Source organism: Myotis brandtii, unplaced genomic scaffold, assembly GCF_000412655.1.
Source record: "Myotis brandtii unplaced genomic scaffold, ASM41265v1 scaffold546, whole genome shotgun sequence".
In the NCBI taxonomy this organism is placed as follows: domain Eukaryota; kingdom Metazoa; phylum Chordata; class Mammalia; order Chiroptera; family Vespertilionidae; genus Myotis; species Myotis brandtii.
In genome coordinates, this window is record NW_005370016.1 from 2605474 (window position 1) to 2625198 (window position 19725).

General features: G+C 35.0%; 1 protein-coding gene across 1 annotated transcript in view; it reads right to left on the reverse strand.

Moving 5' to 3' along the window:
* Nucleotides 1-6260: 6260 nt before the first annotated feature.
* VGLL3 (vestigial-like family member 3) overlaps nt 6261-19725 on the reverse strand; it is a 49262-nt gene continuing 35797 nt past the window's right edge. Inside the window, exon 4 of the mRNA XM_014549301.1 lies at nt 6261-12253. Within this exon, the coding sequence (XP_014404787.1) occupies nt 12210-12253 (44 nt within the window). The 3' untranslated portion in view covers nt 6261-12209. The remainder of the gene's footprint in view (nt 12254-19725) is intronic.

Below are 19725 nucleotides of genomic sequence, written 5' to 3' on the forward strand. Positions count from 1 at the left end.
CATATGACTTCAAGACCACAGCCCTTAGGGATTGAAATCTCTACTTTATTTTACTTATATTATCACTGTTAGAATATACAGTTGACTCTGTAGGAAAACTAAATGGAGAAGAAAAAAGTATGTTATACAAACACACACTTTAAGTTCTGGGGTTTTAAGAGTGGGGAGATTTCTCCTGCTTTATTTCCATGGAATTTGAAAGAAGAGAATGAGGTTTCTCTATTCCACAAATGTATGATAACCTGATTTCTGATGCAGAAATTGGACTATATTTTCCCATTACTCATCATGATATCTCAGTCATGAAATTAGGTGACCTGTAATTTAGTTCAGGTAGCACAGCTTGGTTGTGGGATAAGAAGCTTAGATGCCAGGTATCCAATCACCCAGAGTAGGGTCTTTATACTCTCACATTTCATATGGGATTGAGAGCAAACTGTAGGTACTCAATATTAATTGTTTAGTAGATTTAAAGGCAACTTGTCACAGTGGAAAAGGCCATGAGCTTTGAAGTTACACCGACCGAGCATTCATTCTTGATTCTGATTTGGGCAAATTATTTAAAATCTCTACCACTCAGTTTTCTCATCTGTAATGTAGGAATAAGAAAGCCCATATGGATAAGTCAATCAGAGAAAGATAAGTGCCTTGTGATGTCACTGATATGTGGAATCTAATGAACAGAATAAGCTAGTAAACAAAATAGAAACAGACTCATAGATACAGTGAACAGACAGACAGCTGCCAAAGAGGAGTAGAAGGGGACTAGGTGAAAAAGGTGAAGAGATTAAGCAAAAAAAACCCCAACAACCTATTTTCTGTTTTTTCAAAATGTTGATTAATATAATATGACCTGTGAATTCAAATTAAATTGTTAATAGGGATACAGTGAACAGACTGACAGCTACCAAAGAGGAGTAGAAGGGGTCTAGGTGAAAAAGGTGAAGAGATTAAGCAAAAAAACCCCAACAACCTATTTTCTGTTTTTTCAAAATGTTGATTAATATAATATGACCTGTGAATTCAAATTAAATTGTTAATAGAAAAAGGAAAAACCCCCTTGTAAAATTGTGCTGAAGATTCAATGAGGCAACTTTTGTCTAGTTTCTTCTCACGGGTGCCTAATAAACATTAGTAATTGACATGTAAAATCCCAAGCTGCCTAGGAAGTCCAGCATTTAACAGACTTTTGTACATAATATCATTTAATCCACATATCTACTCTATAATATAGATATTACTATATATTTTTTACTAATGCAGAAGAGTCATAAACAATGTTTTATTTACATTAAACAACTGACAAGTTGAGGGGGGTAAGAAGACTAAAACCAAATATTTTTTCAATATTTTTTTTATTGATTTTAGGGAGAAAGAAAGAGGGAGGGAGAGAGAGAAAAACATCAATGTGACCGAGAAACATCAAACCAGTGACCTTTTGGTGCACATGACGATGTTCAACCAACAGCCATACAGACCAAATCTTCTTTCAACATCTTAGCTTTCTGACAGGAAAGCTGTCCAGGATAATATATTTTTAAATGATTTATCGCTTTTAGTCTTACCCCAACAAACATTCAGGGTGTGCAAAATGAGGATACTTCACAAACATTACTTTGATTATAAAAATAAATCAGAATTAAAATGTAATTTTGATTTTTTTAGCAGACAAAACAAGAAATCATCAGTAAAGATATTGGGGAGTTGACATTCTCAGATGAAAAAATAAGATGTCAAAATAAAATGTTGTAATTCTTCCAACCCACTATTCATTGTTTGAATGAGATTTGAAGTTGACTGGAAAAATAACCATGATACCTCAGACCAGAATGTGTTGAATTAGTTGATTCTGTAGCCACAAGTTTTAAAGAATGTCTGCAATTGCAAAATCTGTCATAGCTCTATTTGGCTTATCTCAGCCATATTACTCTTGCTCACTCTTCTAACGTTCCCTTCCCTTTCTGGCCACTGTCAGTTCCTCCTATTATCTCTTTTGTTCCAAGGGAGTGTTCGAAGCTACCCATTGTCTTCACTATCAGAGAAGTGTAAACAAGGGGCCCGGAACGCTGGTGAACCTTGAGCCCTGGCAAGGACCAGAGCTATGCACCAATTGTTTAGTCGAGACAATGGTAGCTCAAGCAATTTCCTGACAATAAAAGGTTGGCAAGGCCTGGGCACCAGTGGAAGTCCTTCCCCTTGCGTTGGACTTTCCGCCTGGCCCCAATATTTCCAAATTATTATTTCTTGTTTAGTCTCTGTCATTTGCACTCAGCCCTTCTCCAGATCCTGAACCCTGAACCATGTAGGACATGGATCGCACAAGGGAGTATTAAAATATGTTCATAGAAAATACTTTCAGATGGACTATAGCAACAACTTTGGGGGGGGGCATTATGGTGTTCTAAGATTTTTGTGTTTTTTTTGTTAAAATGTTTGAATCTTGACTCTCACTGTAGAATAATGCCCTTGGGCAAGTGTTTGATGATTTCCTCAATACTCTAAATTACTAATAAAATATGATTAATAAAAATAGTATTTACTTAATGGTAAATAATTTATATACTTTAATCCCCATAACAACTCTATTAAGTAGTTACTTTTAATATCTTCATTTTACAGGTGAACACACAGATTTTGAGAAGTTAAGGAAATCATCCAGGGACATACAGCTTCAAGCAGCATCACTAAATCTCAAATCTTCTTTTTATGTTGCTAACTGCCTCTCCAATAATGCTATCTACATATTACTATTTGTAAGAATTCTTTTAAGTTCATATAATGTTCATGGTATATAGGAGACTTTGAATAAATGTCAGCTCCTATCTCTGTATCTATATAGTACTTTTAGTTTTCTCGAAACAGCTGATATTTATCATTTTATTTGATTTTTACCTGACAAATATGGAAACTGAGGAAATATGGGACTGAATAATATCAACAAATTACCAGAGAAACTGGTCTGAGGAACCAAGTTTTCTCTCTTCACATCTGCTACCTTTTCCTCTACAAACCTGTCAAAGTCCTGCAAGAAGAGACTTTCGTTTTTTCTCTTGGGTCCTCCCTTCTTTTTGGCTCCAGGCAGGAAGGCATATGCTTATTTTCATAAATGAATGAGCCTCTTGATGTTACAGAACCTGACACCACACACTTAAAATGATTATTCTGTGATCTTTAGGATCATCATGGCAGAAGCCACTCTCAACTAGACTTTTGCTCCCCTGCAATGACAAGCCCTAATGGAATCTGGCCTGCAGAGTGTCTGGGCTGTGTACGGGCTGGTGTCAGAGCAAGTGCAAGCAAGTTCCTCAGAGCTCAGCTTTTACTACATTGTGTAACTCACACATTCCTCCAGGACACAACCCACCTTTTCCAGTGGATCTACTGCACTGATTCTCTTGGAGGCAGTGTGGAAGTAGGGGGAGGGGGAAGGAAGGGAAGTATGTGCTTTTGGAGGATATTGTGGATGGGGGAGTGGGTGGAGACAAAGGGGGTAGGGAATGACAAGCCAGGGTGGAAAAAATAAGCACCACTGCCACCAAAATATTCTGCTCAAGGATGAGAGAGTACACCCTACAGCTGTTAGCAGTGTTCAGCATATTTAGCATATTTACATATACCAAGTATTTCCAAACAGCTTTGTGTTTGTTTTAAAATCCCACACAGAGATGTCTGGTAAAGCTGTTACTGTGGAAAGCTTATTTTCTTGGTGATGTTTGCAAAACTGTTTTAAAATTTTGTGTATACATCATAAGTGGAGCAGAAGAATCAGTCATTACCCACATTATAGAGAAATCTGGATCAGTCCATCTACCACTCAGACAGCATTCAGAGCAAAACACCCTTGTTCTAAGAAAAGAAGGCACCTTCTTGGTAAAATTTATTTTTTTAATTTAATTTTTCCCATCCGCATTTATCCCTTCTATGACCTCTTCCACCTCCATCCACCTCCTCACCCCTGCAATCATCACACTATTGTCCATGTCCATGAATTCTCACTCTTTTTTCTCTTTTTTGTTCCATTCCCCCCACAACTCTCATCCCCACCCCCAACCCCCAGAGCTGTCTGCCTGCTCTCTATCTTTAGTCTACAGCCATACCACCCTGAACGCGCCTGATCTTGTCTATCTTTAAATTGTTATTTTTGGTTCAATATAAAATAAAACATAGATAATCATACAGTGATCCTTGGTTAGTCCTGAAGCCACCAAAGTATTGCTATTGACTCTCATCTTTAATTTATAACTTTTTTTTGTTTGTTTGTTTTTTGGTTAAAAAAAAATAGTAACACTGGATAGCTTTTTCATACAGCCATTTTCTTTTGGAAACGTAAAACACCATAAAACCACATATAGTCCATTTGTAAAAGATTAGGAAACTTCCAGCAGAAGGAATGGGGTTGTTTAAAGCTATATTTTCCTTTTAGCAAGATCCACAAGAAAAGGATAGAGTGTCATGCTTAAAGGGGAACAGATTTTGTATTTTTTGGCAAGATATTAAATCCTCTGTTGCTATATTTGGCTCCCTGCAAACAGTCTCTTGTGCAAGTGCAACGAAAAGATCAATGCTGGTGTTCATTCAGCCACAGCCAAAGTTGGTATGGGAAGTAAAGCAGTTGTGCTTGAGTGTTGTTTTTAAGAGAGTCTAGCTCACTTATTGATTAACAGCATTTTAGAGTAAAGGTACCTACTTTACACATTAAATTGATCAAAACATGTTGGCTTTCCATAGCAGTTTTTCCACTGCTTAACTGATAACAGATGCAATGATTCAATCTAGACAGAAATACAAAAGCTTTACCACGTCAATGTGGTCATATATATAGATATTTAGTCAAATGTGTATAAGCAAGTCAAATGAGATGCTTGGAGACTTAGAACATCACAGAATGGGCATATGTTCCCAAAAAAGGAAGCAAAACAATTAAATGGTAGTGATTGTCCCCAAAGAAAACACACTTCAGCTAGGAAGAATCTGCACCAGATGTCCTGTCTCCACCCCCCTGAGTGCCTGTCTGAAATAAATACCACATAACCCTTTGGATCCCAAGGTACTGTAATAACCACGTGAGACGTTTAAGAGAGCAACAGGAATTTCCTTCATATGCAATTATTTAATTGAAGATGAATCTTGCACAAATGACCTTTGAAAACATGGAACAAGCCTTGCTAGTTTCAGTGATACAGTAAATTCCCTCACACTACAAAGCTGATGAAAAAAAATTATTAAAATCTGTAAACATGTTGCCTAACATTTAAGGACTTTGCAGGTGGAATTAAATCAAGGACTCGGAAATGGTAGATTATCCAGGATTATCCAGGTAAAGCCAATGTAATTACAAAAGTCCTTAAGTGTGTAAGAGGGAGGCCAAAGAGGGTCAGAGCGATGCCATATTAGAAAGACTTGGCCAGAAATTGCTGGCTTTGGAGCTGGAGGAAGGGGGCCATTAGCCAAGGACTGGAGATCCTGAAAACAGCACTGAAACAGATTCTGCCTTGGAGTATCCAGGAATGCAGCTGACACTTTGATTTTAGCCCACTGAGGCCAGGGCCAAATGTCTGACCTACAGAGCCGTAAGATAATACATTTGTGCTGTTTGAAGCCATTGAATTTGTGGTAATTTTTACAGCATCCATAGAAAACTTATGACACTAGTCTGGTCTAAAGATATGCAGACTGTTAAAAAGCCTGTGCCAAGTTATTTCACCTGTAATGCTGGAGGCACTACTGATTTCAATACTGATTTTCAGACTTGGCACTATCACGTTACAGATTCAGTTAATAAGAAAACAGAAGTCCCAGGTAGGGAAATTCTAGCTTCCTTTAAAAATATCAGGTCTTCGACTTCCTTCTTGGTGCATTTCAAAGAATTGTTGGGAAAGTTTGGTTTCTTTTTCCATACTGCTCATCTGTATCAACAAATGCAAAAAAATAAAATAAAATAAATGTCTCTCTCCCAAAGAGTCTATCTATAACTTTAGAAATATTGTATTAAAAGATTCATAAGCTTCCCTCAGTTATGTAATACAGCCCATTTCACTTGCTCGTCCATTATTAACAATTGTTTTATAACCTATTTCTCCCTGTAACATACATTTCTTGGCTCTAAAAATTAACTAAATCTCATTTAAAAAAAACCCTATGATGTTTTAATTTCCAAAGATATTTACAAGTTGCTTAAATAAAAAGAAAACAGAGAGCTTTAGTTAAGAGTCAAGAAATACAAATTAAACCAAAATGCTACATTAAATATAAACATTAAGTTCACATTAAATTATTTATTGAACAAATTGAAGTCATTTATTTTTATTACAAAGTCCTCCATTATCTTATATCATCAACACATAGTTATGAGACCTGCATTTGAAAAGTGAATAGAAATACGAAAATGCCTCTTTCCCCAACCCCAAGAAAAACAGGGGGGAAATATGATTTTATAATTAGTTTTAAAGCCAAAAATTTTATGAATTACATCTATTTTTTGTAAATTAAGAATGACAATATAGCTAAGATTCATTTATCTTTCTGGAAATGTAAAATTAAGATGGCATAAATTTGCTCATAAAACTAATAAATCTGGAATTTGACTGTATTTCAAGATTGTGAGATATTTCTAGCATTAATTTTCAGTTTACCTAACCAAGTAACAAATATAAGTTTAACACACTATGTATTTTTTTACAAAAGTACATCTTACTTAGATTTATATGATGAAAACAAAATTAAATCTGTGTTTTCCTTTCAATATATGCACTTTAAAATGATACAAATAATTCACATGAAAATCCTTCCCTATGTTGTTAATCCGTTAAAATATATGGAATAGTATTTTAAAATCAAATATAATATCCAAGATTGTAAATAGCCTAAGAAATTAAATCAAGTATGTAAATAATCATTAATTTTTGCCCTTGCCACAGCATAGGAAAAAATGTACATCTCTATTAGTATAAAGAGATATCATTTTAAAAGTTCACATCTTATGCATATACCAAAAACGCTAAATCAAGAATCTTATATAGTAAAAGAATTATTCTTAAATCAAAATTTAGTAGTCCAGAAACAGTTTGAAAGAAAGCTAATTGATGGCGACCTGCACTTTTCTAGAAAGTGTCATTGTTTACTTATACAATGAAATTGGCAAATTACACTTACTATTTCTTGGAATTTTAAAAGGGTGATAGATAAATTTATTGGACTAAATTCATTTGCAATTTCAAGATAAATAGTTTGATCAATTATTTGAAACTATAAAAATATTTTCACACGAACAAAAAAAAGCACAATGGACAATAAAAGAAATAAGCAAAGTATGATAGTTTAATAATAATGACTATTTCTATACTTTGGAAAAGTGTATACGTAATATTCCCAGAGAGCACTAAAAGAAAAAAAAACCTACAGAAAAATTCTGAAAGTCTGTTCTGTGACCAAGTTACTAAGGTAATTAACATTTTGAGGCTATTTAGACTCAGGTCTCCTTGCAGGCCCCACCCGTACCCCAATCTCCAGAGTCATCCACCTTTGTGTAGTTTACAGATTCACTTACAATATACATCACTGAACAAAAACTTTAACCTAATTTTTCTAAAACAACTTTAATAATAGTTTTAATGCTTTAATACTAAAGGGTTCTTGGGCCAAGATTTTAGGAACTACATTTTAATTTCTCTCTCAAACAAGGCTTACATTTTCTCAAAGATGTGTCTTTTATCCTGGATGAAAGAATAAAACAAAACAAAACTGCATCCTTAGGTCCTGCATATTAAAATTGGCAGGCTGATTACAGTCTTGGTCTCAAAGTTTCTGCTTTCTGCTGTCCTTCTGTCTGTTGTGAAGGTGATCAATCACAAGAATTCTAACTGCCATCAATACCCCTTTGTAACTGCAATGGTTCAACTGAACTCTTTCCATCTTCAATAACCGACACAGTGTCAACATCTGCTTCCAATAAAGTTGTTTCTTTTTTTCTCAAGCAGAGTAAATCTGCTGACTGAGATCTTAAAGGGTTCTGTTTTTTTCTTTTTCTCCCTTTCACATGCAGACAATTTTTTTCCACTGTATTTTGCAGTTTTTCCTCCATGGCAAGTAGAAAAAAAAATGAATAACTTCAAAAAAGATGTTTTTATTCCAGGTGCTAAGGAAGCCCCAAATATAACTTAAAAACAATTACTTTGGTGATTTAATAAACCTGTTGCCTTAATTTTGGAGATAATAATACACAGGGTCCTAGATGAATCCAATGTTGGAATAAGTAAGAAAACTCAGAGTTGAACCTAGATACCACTAAGAGGTTATTTTCCTTCATAAATGGTACACTCAAATATTAGAGATAATTAAGAATTTTACATTTTATCTTCAACACCTAGTAGAAGGCAAAGATTCTCTTGCATTAATTTGTTATGGAAAAGCACAGTGATATATCTACTGCTGCAGAAATGGGTATGGGAAGTAAAGAGAGAGGACATTTGGGAGCTCAGTTTTATGACCTACTTACTCAACTGATAGACATGAGTGATAGCTTTTATTTATTGAACATCTACTATGAGCTGATGATGGATTTTATATACATATATATGATTTTCAACCTTCACAGTCTGCCAGTAGGTATTATTATCCCACTTTACTCATGAGATAAATAAATAAACCCCCAAATCACATATATCTAATTGCGGTTAAGCCGGAATTCAGAAAATGACCTAATGCCCAACACAATGCACTTTTCCATTAATTCATTCTACTTCTCAATTCATATCTCCATCAGAACGCTAACATAAATTCTTTCCTTTTCTACAGTTAATGCCACTGCCCCATTGACTTAATTCAGCAAATATTATCTAACAAAGGGACACTCAGTACGAAATAGAATGCAGTTTCTTGAAATATAGTTTCTGATTGCCCCTTTAAATTACAAATGTAACATTAAACCAGACAGTAAATGTAAAAGTGAGATAGATTCTGTCATGTATTCTACAGGTCTCACTTAGAGTAGGAATGGGCAAATACTATGTGCATAATCAATGAGTTCCTCAATGGCACATTTAATCCAATGCCTGGGATGTGTTGTTTTTAAAGTTTCTTATAAAGTTAAAGAAATTAATTCCTCAATCATTTGTCATCCACTAGTTCTCATTTGCAAAATTTAAAACAATCCTGGCCACTTTTGCTTAAAATAATATTGTAATTTTAAGAGGAATGAGAAAGAAGAAAAAATAGAGGAGTGGATGGTTAACCTTCTTAAGAAGAAACACTGATTTTTTAAAAGTTTAGCACTCTTTTCAAATAAACAATGAGGGACCGATAACCTGTTAGGATCGACTTGTCACTATTATGTTGTTCCTTAGCTCTTGATAGTTTAGGTGGAAGAATAGACTAGATGTCAACTAAATCAGATCATTTTCTAGGGGCTAGTTCACAGATTTTTAGAAAGCTTAAGTAATTTCTAAAATAGTCAAAGATAGAGTGGTTCCACGTGAAATTGAGGAAGGAGGTGGCAGCCTTCAATAAAGCAGTTTGGAAGACTCCAAGTTCAACTGCATCATTTTGATGTTAGCAAACCAGACCCAGAGTATGCTAGCATTTTAAAGCTAAAATAAATTCAGAATACCATGCTAAATTACAACTGATCTTTTTATAACTTCTGCTGGTAATGATAATGTGATCATAGTAAAGGGTGCCAGACAATTGTAGACATGCACTCATTCTTTTTTCACTTAGATTGGATCCACTCCTTGCATATGCAAAAATCTAATCCTTGCTGTGCCAACACCACCTAGGCCCCTTCTCACTTACAAATCTTTCCCGTGTACAGCAGAATTTAGGTCCCCAACTTTTCTTAGGCCTCCAGAGCCAAGGAATAGTTTATCCTATGGTTGCCAGGAGTGACACAGAACACAGTCTCAATTTAGAGTGAAGCTATCTAATTGCTCTCTCTCCTTCAATTCAATTCAGTGGAGAATAAGGAAAAGAGCAGAAAGTTAATACTTTTCTTCTCTTAACTGGGAAAATCCAATTGAATGATTTAGATGAGTTGGTATACCATACCATTCTCAGAGACACTGAAAAGGAAGTTAATAGGTTCCAAGGGAAGAAGAGAAAAATAAATAATCCCCAGTGAGTCTTCCCATGGGAATACCAAATATTTGTCTTTGAAAACTCAGGAGGACACAAATGAAACCAATTTTATAGATACATTCAACTCTGTGCTCCACAGATTTGGGCAAAATTACTAACAACTGTAATATATCAAATTGTAAATCAAAATGTAGATCATTTAACTAAGCCAGGCCCTAAAAAATCTAAGTTCATGTCATTAGTAAGTGGAAGATACCTTAAGTTTGGACCTCACATTAGGTAACAATGCATATTGTGCTAAGGAGAGTCTGGCTAAGAAAAAGCAATGGATAGAGTGATAAGAATACCACAAGACAGTGTATACCTCATGAGATGCTCCAGGAAAGAAAACTAGTACATGAAACACAGCTAAGGGACATATTTGAAAATTATCTGTGAGAACTCTGCCTAGCTAAGCAGAGGTTTTGTTGTTCTTATATCTAAAATGTTCACATACATAATATACACACTTTAAGATGAAAAGTGGTCTTTCACTAAATATTGTATTTCACATGGGTGAAGACAGGGATGGAAAAAATTTGAGATTTTTTTTTTTACCAAACAAAAAACTTCTCTATAACATTAACTTTTTAACATGACCCATCTCTGAAAAGACCTGGAAAAAAGAATGGACTTTGCATTAAAAGTCCTTAAACTATCATTAACTGCTACTCTCATAATCTTTTTCTAGAAGGGTCTTGATAATTCCAACTTAACCTTATTTACATTCTGATGGTCAATCAATTTGAATTGGGGTTTTCAAAAATAAATTTTAAATAACAAATTATCAAATTGTAAACCCAATTTCAGTAAATGTGGTATAAATTCAAATTGAAATTTCATTTTGCTCTAAGTTTCTTTCTTATAAAGAATTAAATCACCTAAACCCAGATTTTAAAAAAAAACTTGCAAAAACCTATGTTTAAAATATTGCACATACACTACATTAGTTTTCAATTCACAATGATAGGTAACATGATCAGAAAGAGTCATTGAATTAAAGGCTTTGTAATATGTCTAGTACTTTCCCAAATAGTATCCCTTCAAACTATGTTCAGGAAAAGAACTCCACTTAATATATGACCTTAAAAATTGCCATGAATTAGGAATGAGAAAAATAAGTCACTGGCACTCCAAGGTAGCATGATTAAATGCACTTTTTTCCAGTAGTTGGATATAACCTCAGGTTCCATTTATCAAACTCAGATGGACTAGAAAGAGAATTACATATTCTATGCAAACTCTTCATCTGATTGCAGGTTTATGTAAAACTTTTTAAATCAAGCTACAAGTACTAATTGGGAGAAATCGAAGTAATCAAATATTCTTTCTTTAGCGTGTTCATTAAAAAACTTCCTTTTCAAGCTATACATATTACTCAAAGCAAAGTAAGGTAGCATGGAATTCAATCTTCACTGAGATTTAATGTGATACAGCACTACATCGGCTTGGCTACGGTGTTACTTTTGTAAAAATGGATAAACTATCAGACACTTGAGGTAACCTAGAAAGCACAGAGCATATCACAGACATCTTAAAAGACAAGCATTTTAAACATTTTTTTTTTTGCCAGTGCTTCTCTGAGAGCAAGTTCTTTAAACAGAACTTAACAATTTTTACAATATTAAAAAAAAATACATCCCTCAAAAATAGCCCATCAATGCTAAATCAAACTTTCTGTATTTCTACAAAAATAGATGCACATAGAGCTATAAAATTTTATTCCTGAAAGAATGAGCATATGCATTTGTGATTCAACTTTTCCTGACAAGGTGGTTGGTTAAAAAAAATCAAAATGAAACAAAAATTAAACCATGTATTGAGATAAAAAACCAAAAAAATTAAAATAAAATAAAAAGAGTTGCACAGTTGGCAAAGGCTCAGATGAGGGGAAAAATAAACAAAAATGCTTTTCTTCAATGTCTAGGACCCACTCTGCTTTCTCAAGAAAAGGCTCCAATGCAAAGTCAGCTGGTTGACACTCCTCTTCTCCTTCCATGTCTATTGTGTCCAATCGCAGAATGGGAAATCCTGGCAGCATCTATTCCCAGTGGGCCCGAAAATTCATGCTCCAATCTGACTTATTAATACTGTGCGTTTCAGTACCATGGTGACTCCTTGCTCTTGTCTTGGTGCTGTAGACCTAGAAAAAGTGACAATGAGAGCAATGAAAAGCATTAATATATGTCACACTAAAAGAACAGGCGTAATCTACAATGCATGAGATACAGGAACCAAAAAGACAATCTTGGCTGTGAGGTCAGAACACCTGATCTCTAAGGAAATTCAGTGCTTGAGCTCATAGTTTTAAAAATATTAACCAACAGGTGACAAAAACTCTTGACCAGACAGTAGTGCTATTTGGACAGTACAAATCCTTCAGTGTGTTTTTTATTTCCTAATAAAACATTTATTTCCTAATAAAATGAGTGAATAAAACAATAAAATAAACCATATTATTTCTAATTTCAAAGGGAGCTGATATTGGGGGGAAATGATGTAACAAATCTTTGGGATATTTAGACAGCACTTCAGTTAATACTGTAATACTTTAGAGTAACAAAAATCATACTTTTTGGACTAAAATAGTAAATAAATTCTAGTGTTATTTTGAAATGTAGTCCACTGTGGGATTGCTATAAAGTACGGTGAGCAATTAGGGTTAAAAACTGAATCTAGTATTGTCAGCAAAATAGATATAGTCAGTTCCCAGCTAATAGCATGAACCTATATTCTATTTATAAATGTACTTATTTTTATCACATTTCCCTCCAGAAAATAGTTAAGATGGCTTACAAAAATCCAAACTTCATAGAAAGAAAATAAAATTTACAGGTAAATTTAAAAGAATTAGTGACAAAAGGAAAATATGTGAACATGTATGAATTCCAACTCATAGCAAAAGTTTATCAAACAGCAAATGAAACAAAAATGTAACTCTGATTTGGTACTCATATAGTCAATTGACTAAGTTCTGATATGGCAATTAGTATAACTCCTTCAGTTTCCATTATTTTTGTCCTGGGGCATAAATATTTGGAAGAGTAAAGATCCAGAATAATGGTTGCTCTGAATTTTTTTTAAAACCAAATACCAAAACACGAAGTTAAGGCTATTACATAAGGGACAGAAAGCAGCCTGATTGCTGTTTTGTGGGTGCTGGGATCACAGGCTAGCTTCTTGATCCTAGATCTAAAACTGCTGAAGTCTGGGCTGGATGTCAGCAATAGAACGGTTAAATGAACCAGTATGGCTTTAAACTGCAATTGTTACTAAACCAGATGCAGGGATTTCATTTCTTGTCCCTCCAACTTGTCAAAGAATTTTATAAAACAGTGGGTATCATTACAAAATGGATACAGTTAGCTAGTCATTGATGGGAGACATTAAGACAGTCTCAAAACAAACTACATGAAGGAAGAGAAAAAATGGAAACAAGCAACTCACAGAACCACAAGTCACTATCTGAGTTCTGTAGCATTTGTGTATTGGGGAAAAACAACACTTCCTGAAGAAAGTTTAGTCCCATCTTATTTTTTCTCATGTGTATATAGATTATGATTAGATACAGAATCTACAGCCCCCTTCACCTCCCCCCACTTCAAAGGAAGAATAGGAGGATCAAGAGGAGAATGAGGGGGAGAAAGGAGATAAAAGGATTTGGGGTATACCAATTCACTCTGTTTGCTTTACTCATTTTCAAATGATTGTGTGGTTAGAATAATTTACAACATACCATAGTCTCTGTTGGGTGACTCTTATAATCTAAACCACCTTAACTGACAATCTGCTGACTGCATAAATATTTTTTTCATTATTAAAACGTCTCATCTTCTGTATGACTCAGTATTTCCACACTTGAAGACTCCATCAATCTATAGAATGTCAGCACCGCAAGTCATGAATAGTGTTGGAATCATCAAGTGGTTTGAGTGTCTTTTTTCCCCTTTAAATAAAGGCAATCCCTAGTTTGCTTTGCAAAGACATACGACTCCTTCAAAATCATGTTAGCCTTTTTCTGTGGACAAGAATTGAATTACTTAACATAGCCCTACATTTTCCAACCAGAATAACAGAAGGCATTCTCTCATTATAACTTCATCTCTTCAATTTTTTTGTTGTTGTCAAGTCTTTGCATTATCTTAAAAAAAATCAATTCATCTATGACCTGAAATGCATTAAATATCTAATGTGGTGAAGGCACATAAATCAAACCTTTTCTTTAATGGCCAGATAGTCATACCTGTAAATTTCAAAATTGGCATAAGCAAAGCACAAGAAAATGAACGACAAGCAACAGAGCCTACTACTAATCAGTTGCAAGAGAGAAGTGTGGCTATAATTTTTCTTGTTATACAGTTGATGAGGGTAGATCAGGACATTAAAAAGCCATTCAGTACACTTAGTTTTCCCAATAAGGGTTAAAGAGGACAAAATCATTAATCCGCATGAACTTTATGTGGTCTCCATATATCATTAGCTCATCACCCTTATGTTATCTACATATATTTAGGATTTCCCTTAATTGTTTACCAGAACACAAAACCCACTGCTATGATTTTGTTCCTATTCAGGCTTTTTTTTTTTTGCCTTCTCACTTCCCTAACTGAAACCCATATAAAATATAAAATGTTTATAACATATCCTAAAATCTCCCCAATGGCTGTCTGAAATCACCCATATTCATCTTCTATACTTGTAATCCACAATTGCTTTATCATTTAGTCAATGAGATTGTCAGTAGAAAGGAAAATAAACAGCATAAAAATAATGTTAATGAGCATTTTCTTAGGGCTGAATATGCCAGGCACTGTGCTAAGTGTTTTACATGAAATATTTCATTTAATGCCACCCACCATGCTATAATAGTATCCATTTTACAAATGAGAAAATTGGAACTAAGAAAAGTTATGCAACTATCAAGCAGTAGAGCTAGGATTGAAGACGAGATGGTCTGATGTCAGAGCCTGGCGTCTCCTGTATGGACTATGTAGGCTGTAGGCTGTGACAGTAGCTTATACTTCCTTAACTTCCCAAGTCGAAATTCTTTCATAAATTAATTCAAGGAATTGTTAATGCATTTTTATATAATTTTTTCAGTTTAGAAACACTTTAAGGGAACTGATATCAGGATTAACAAAATAGTGGTCTTAGTGATTTTTTTTAACTATACATCTGCAATGTTTTTCCTAAGATGTAGTAAATGATTACTACTTGTTATACTTCGAATGAAGACTATGTACTTTAATAATGCAATAGGATATGTCATATTAACTGGAATGTTTTTTGATATAGATAACCACTTCCTCCCAAACTTCCTCAGTGTGAACATTGAAGACATGAGGTAGCCATTTGGCCTACAAGGTTGTCGTAAGAAATGGACCTGGAAACAAAAACATCACACCATTGGCTTTGGAGTTGGGAGTCTGGGACTCAGTTAGAAGAAAAACTGAAAAGAAAATGTCAACCCACAGACCCAGGTCCTCCCTCCATTTCTGTCACCACCACCACCTGACCACCAAAAGAAAAGGGGAAAACCAGACCTAGGAAGAGCGTGAAAAAAGTATGAACATAGAAAATAAATTTAAGATAACTAGCAATAGAAGAGAAGTCTTGATCAAGAAAGATCATAATATGATCTCCGTTTAAAATTTGAAAAATCTGTTGAATAAGGCACCACAACTCATTTTCTAGCTGAGATTTTGGGGGAGGCAATAGCTTCACAGATTCAACTTTTGCAAAAGACTCTGGGGATAAGGAAGTAGAAATAGCAAGCATGAAAATCCTGGAGAATTCCCCCTCCTTAGATCCTAAATTGTCCGTGGGCTCTCCAAGAAGGATACATTAGCTCAGGAAGTATTATGCAGTGTCTGCCAGTATGTTCCATAGCTACAATGTGGGCACCCCATGGCAGGAGAAATGACATGGGCCACACCACCTGAGCATCTGGGAGGATCACAAGCACCAAGAGGCTGAACTCAAGTGAAATAGTTCATTATCAGGGGAGCCTGGTACAGAGAATGCATGGAGAGGGAGAGCGCGGGGAGGGAATATGCTTGGAAACAATGGCCAGGATAGGATTGAAATGACAAGACCAAACATCTGATAGCAACCTCTTAATGGACAATTTTTGAAATGTGACTAACTTTAGGGGTAGAGAGACAATCCTAGGGAGAAAGTGAGGGAAGAATTTGAGAAGAGGTTTTATCTCTAAATGGGAAAATCTTTTATTTATTGATGAAAGAGAGAGAAAGAGAGAGAGAGAGAGAGAGAGAGAGAGAGAGAGAGAGAGAGAGACATCGATTTGTTGTTCCACTTATTTACACATTCATTATTGATTCTTTATGTGCCCTGACCAGAATCAAACCCACAACTCTGGCATATTGGAACGATGCTGTAACCAACTGAGCTCCAGACCAGCTCTGGTAAATTGTTTTAAACTAAACACAATGGAGATATCATTGGGTTGAGCTAAGAATACTCACACTTGGTGCAGTTAAATATTCTGCTATTGAGTAGAAATAAATAATAAATTGGGTTACTGCAAAGGTGACACTCTGACGCACCTGAGATTTAGGCAATGTTTGCTAGTCACATCCATTAGAAAAGCACGTCTTACTTCCAAGGAAGCATAATCGCTTAACAACACTTAAATAAGTAGAATATGTTTTCAATTAATTTTATTGCTGGAGATAATAAAAGTAATGTGGTAAACATACACTAGCGGTACATGCTATTGATATAAAGAGAAGAAAAAGTGAAACATAAAACCTGGAAGTGTGGCTAGAATGTTTTATGACCTAAAAGTAAATACTTAAATAAATAAATATAAACTTTTCATTTCATAGATAATTAGAGTCTAGAAACCCTTTTAAATCAGAATGCTTACTATTAGATAATAAGTTGGTAGCTTATTTTTACATTAAAAAACACAAGAAGAATCTCTGCTTTAATAAGGTATGCCATATTCATCATAAATATAAATATATACAACATTGTATTTGATGCTTTATCAAAATATCCAACCTTCACCACTGATCTCTAACACTGACACAATGAGAAATGATCACAAAGAAAGTGATGCTAGAGACAGTCATATTATCTTCTCCTACTTTATAAAATTATCACTGGTAATGATCATACAACCACATTTGTTTGTCTGAGCCCTGGGACAATCGGTTTAAATGCTGGTTAAGAATTTCCAAATAAGATCTATGTGGAGGTAGCACCTTAACTCTAATGTTCAAGGGGGGGGCGGGGAGTTAAGAGACAGAGCGACCCAATTTGGGAGCTCTGATTTCATGTCAGGTGCATATCAAAATAGATCGTGTTTAACCACCATGGAGTCCCCCTTTATTCTTTTTTCTTTTTCTAATTTCAAAACATCATAGATTTATTGTTTGAAAATCAAGTAATGAAGTGTTTAGAAAGTAAAAGTTCTACATAATATCCCGTCATCAAACAACTCGCTCAGTCTACTTTGGATGTACTCACACCTCTATTTATACTGTGCTTACAACATGCTTATTTCACCAGCAATATTATCTTGGAAAGCCGTTCAGTGTCAGAATATGTAGATAAACCCTGTGGAGGGGCTGTACAATATCCATTGCACCCTATGCCATAAATTACACAATTCTCTATAGATCTACATCATTTAGATATATACATTTACAAATAGGTGAATATGTTACTTATGTGAATGCTTTAGTAGATAAGATATTTCTGAAAATGTGCTTGCTGAACCCAAGCACCGTGTACAATTACATTTGCATATTTCATTGTTGGTGTTAAATGTTTCAGGAAGTCTGTACAATCATAATTTATTTCCTATTTATTATTATTATTACAGATTAAAAGTATCTGATTGTTTCATTTTGCAGTTTTTCCAGCATTAGTGAAGCTGAACATTATTTGATTATGGCATTTCTTTCTCTGTGTTTTATCTTTGGCCAATTTTCTATGCTTCTAAGAAAGTAATTTCCCCATAGATTTCTAAGTATTTTTGTATATTAGGCATATTAACTTTTTTCTCATATATTAAAAATGTTTTTGCCAGTTTGATGAGTACTAAGTACCTCCACACTTAGTATTTAAATATTGAACAACAGTTCTTTTAAAGTCATTCCAAATAAGATGTACTTTTAAAAAATTTACTTTTATTGTTGAAAGTATTATAGATGTCCCCTTTTATTCCTCATTGACCCCCCTCCATCTTGCCCCCATTACCCCCGAGGCCTTCACCATGCTTATGCATGTAAGTTCTTTGGTTACTCTCTCCCCGCACACCCCCTGAAAAGAGATTAAATATATTATGACACTTGAATTACAATTACCTTCTTATCATTACATCTCTTATACACTAAAGCAACGGTAAAAGACTCCTACATATGACAGTGTAGTCATTTATCAGCAGAGGGAGGTTTTTCTGCGTATGAAGATGTTTCCTCAAGGCACATTTAGAATTGATTTTAAATCTCCATGCAGTAGTGCTGTCAGAAACAATGAGGTGAAAACTGTCTGAACTTGTCAAAATGTCTTTAAATTCAGATTTAAAGGAGTAGAAATGTAAAACCCACTGAGCCTGATGTTACCATTAGACCAACATTTACGACGTTATTGTGAGGAGCACAGCACCTGCACACTGAGGCAAACACTGCAGGGACAAGCCGTTAGTGCCGACATGTTCCCACCGCTCCTGTTTCCCAGACCCAGACAGCGAGCACCTCAGTCTGTCTGCCCTCTCAGAACCTTTCTCCCTCCAGAATCACAAACCCTCCCGAGCACAGAATCTTCAGCCTTTGCCTTTAGCGACATCCAATTCCTCAGACACGTGCATGTTAAAATGCCCTGCTGGAAGGGAAACTGGCAAATACTTTCAGCACTGGGATATGGAGGTACAAATCTGAATCAGTCATTTAAAAACGAACCTTGCATACAATATAAAATAAAATATAAACCACAGAGTTACATAGTTTTTGATCACAGTGGAAATTGACCATGCTCAAAATTTGAATGTCAGTGTGAAAACCTCTTGGGTAAAAGCAGTTTGGGATCAGGAGGTGCAAGATGGAATGCAGACACTGCTCACCAATCCAGTGACCTCAATTTCAAAAGCAGATACAAAGAAACTTTGAAGACAGAGACAAAGAATAAAGGGAAAAGGGAGTGGGGAGGAGTGAAATGGAACACCCTCTGTAATTTCTTCTACAGATTTTCTCCCAGAACTGGAGAGGAGCAAATCCAAAAAATGCTTGGATCACTTATTGTAACTGAAACCACAAGTTATAGTACTCTCAAGAGATTCTAACTATCCAGACATCTGTTGGAGAACAAATGCAGCCAAACATGCATCTTTAAAAAGGTTTCTAGGTTATGCAGTGACAGCTTTATGATCCAGAAAATAGATAATCCAACCAGAGGAAGAGCTAATCGGGATTCCTTGCTTATCCACAAAACCATAATTAGGGACACAACACTGACAGGGTAGACACTTTACCTGTGAGTACTAATGAGTTAAAGATATGAGATTCAAAAAAATTACAACTGCAGAAATACAAATCTGTTTTTATGACTATTTGGTTTAATTAATCAATCTCTCCATTAAATCAAAAC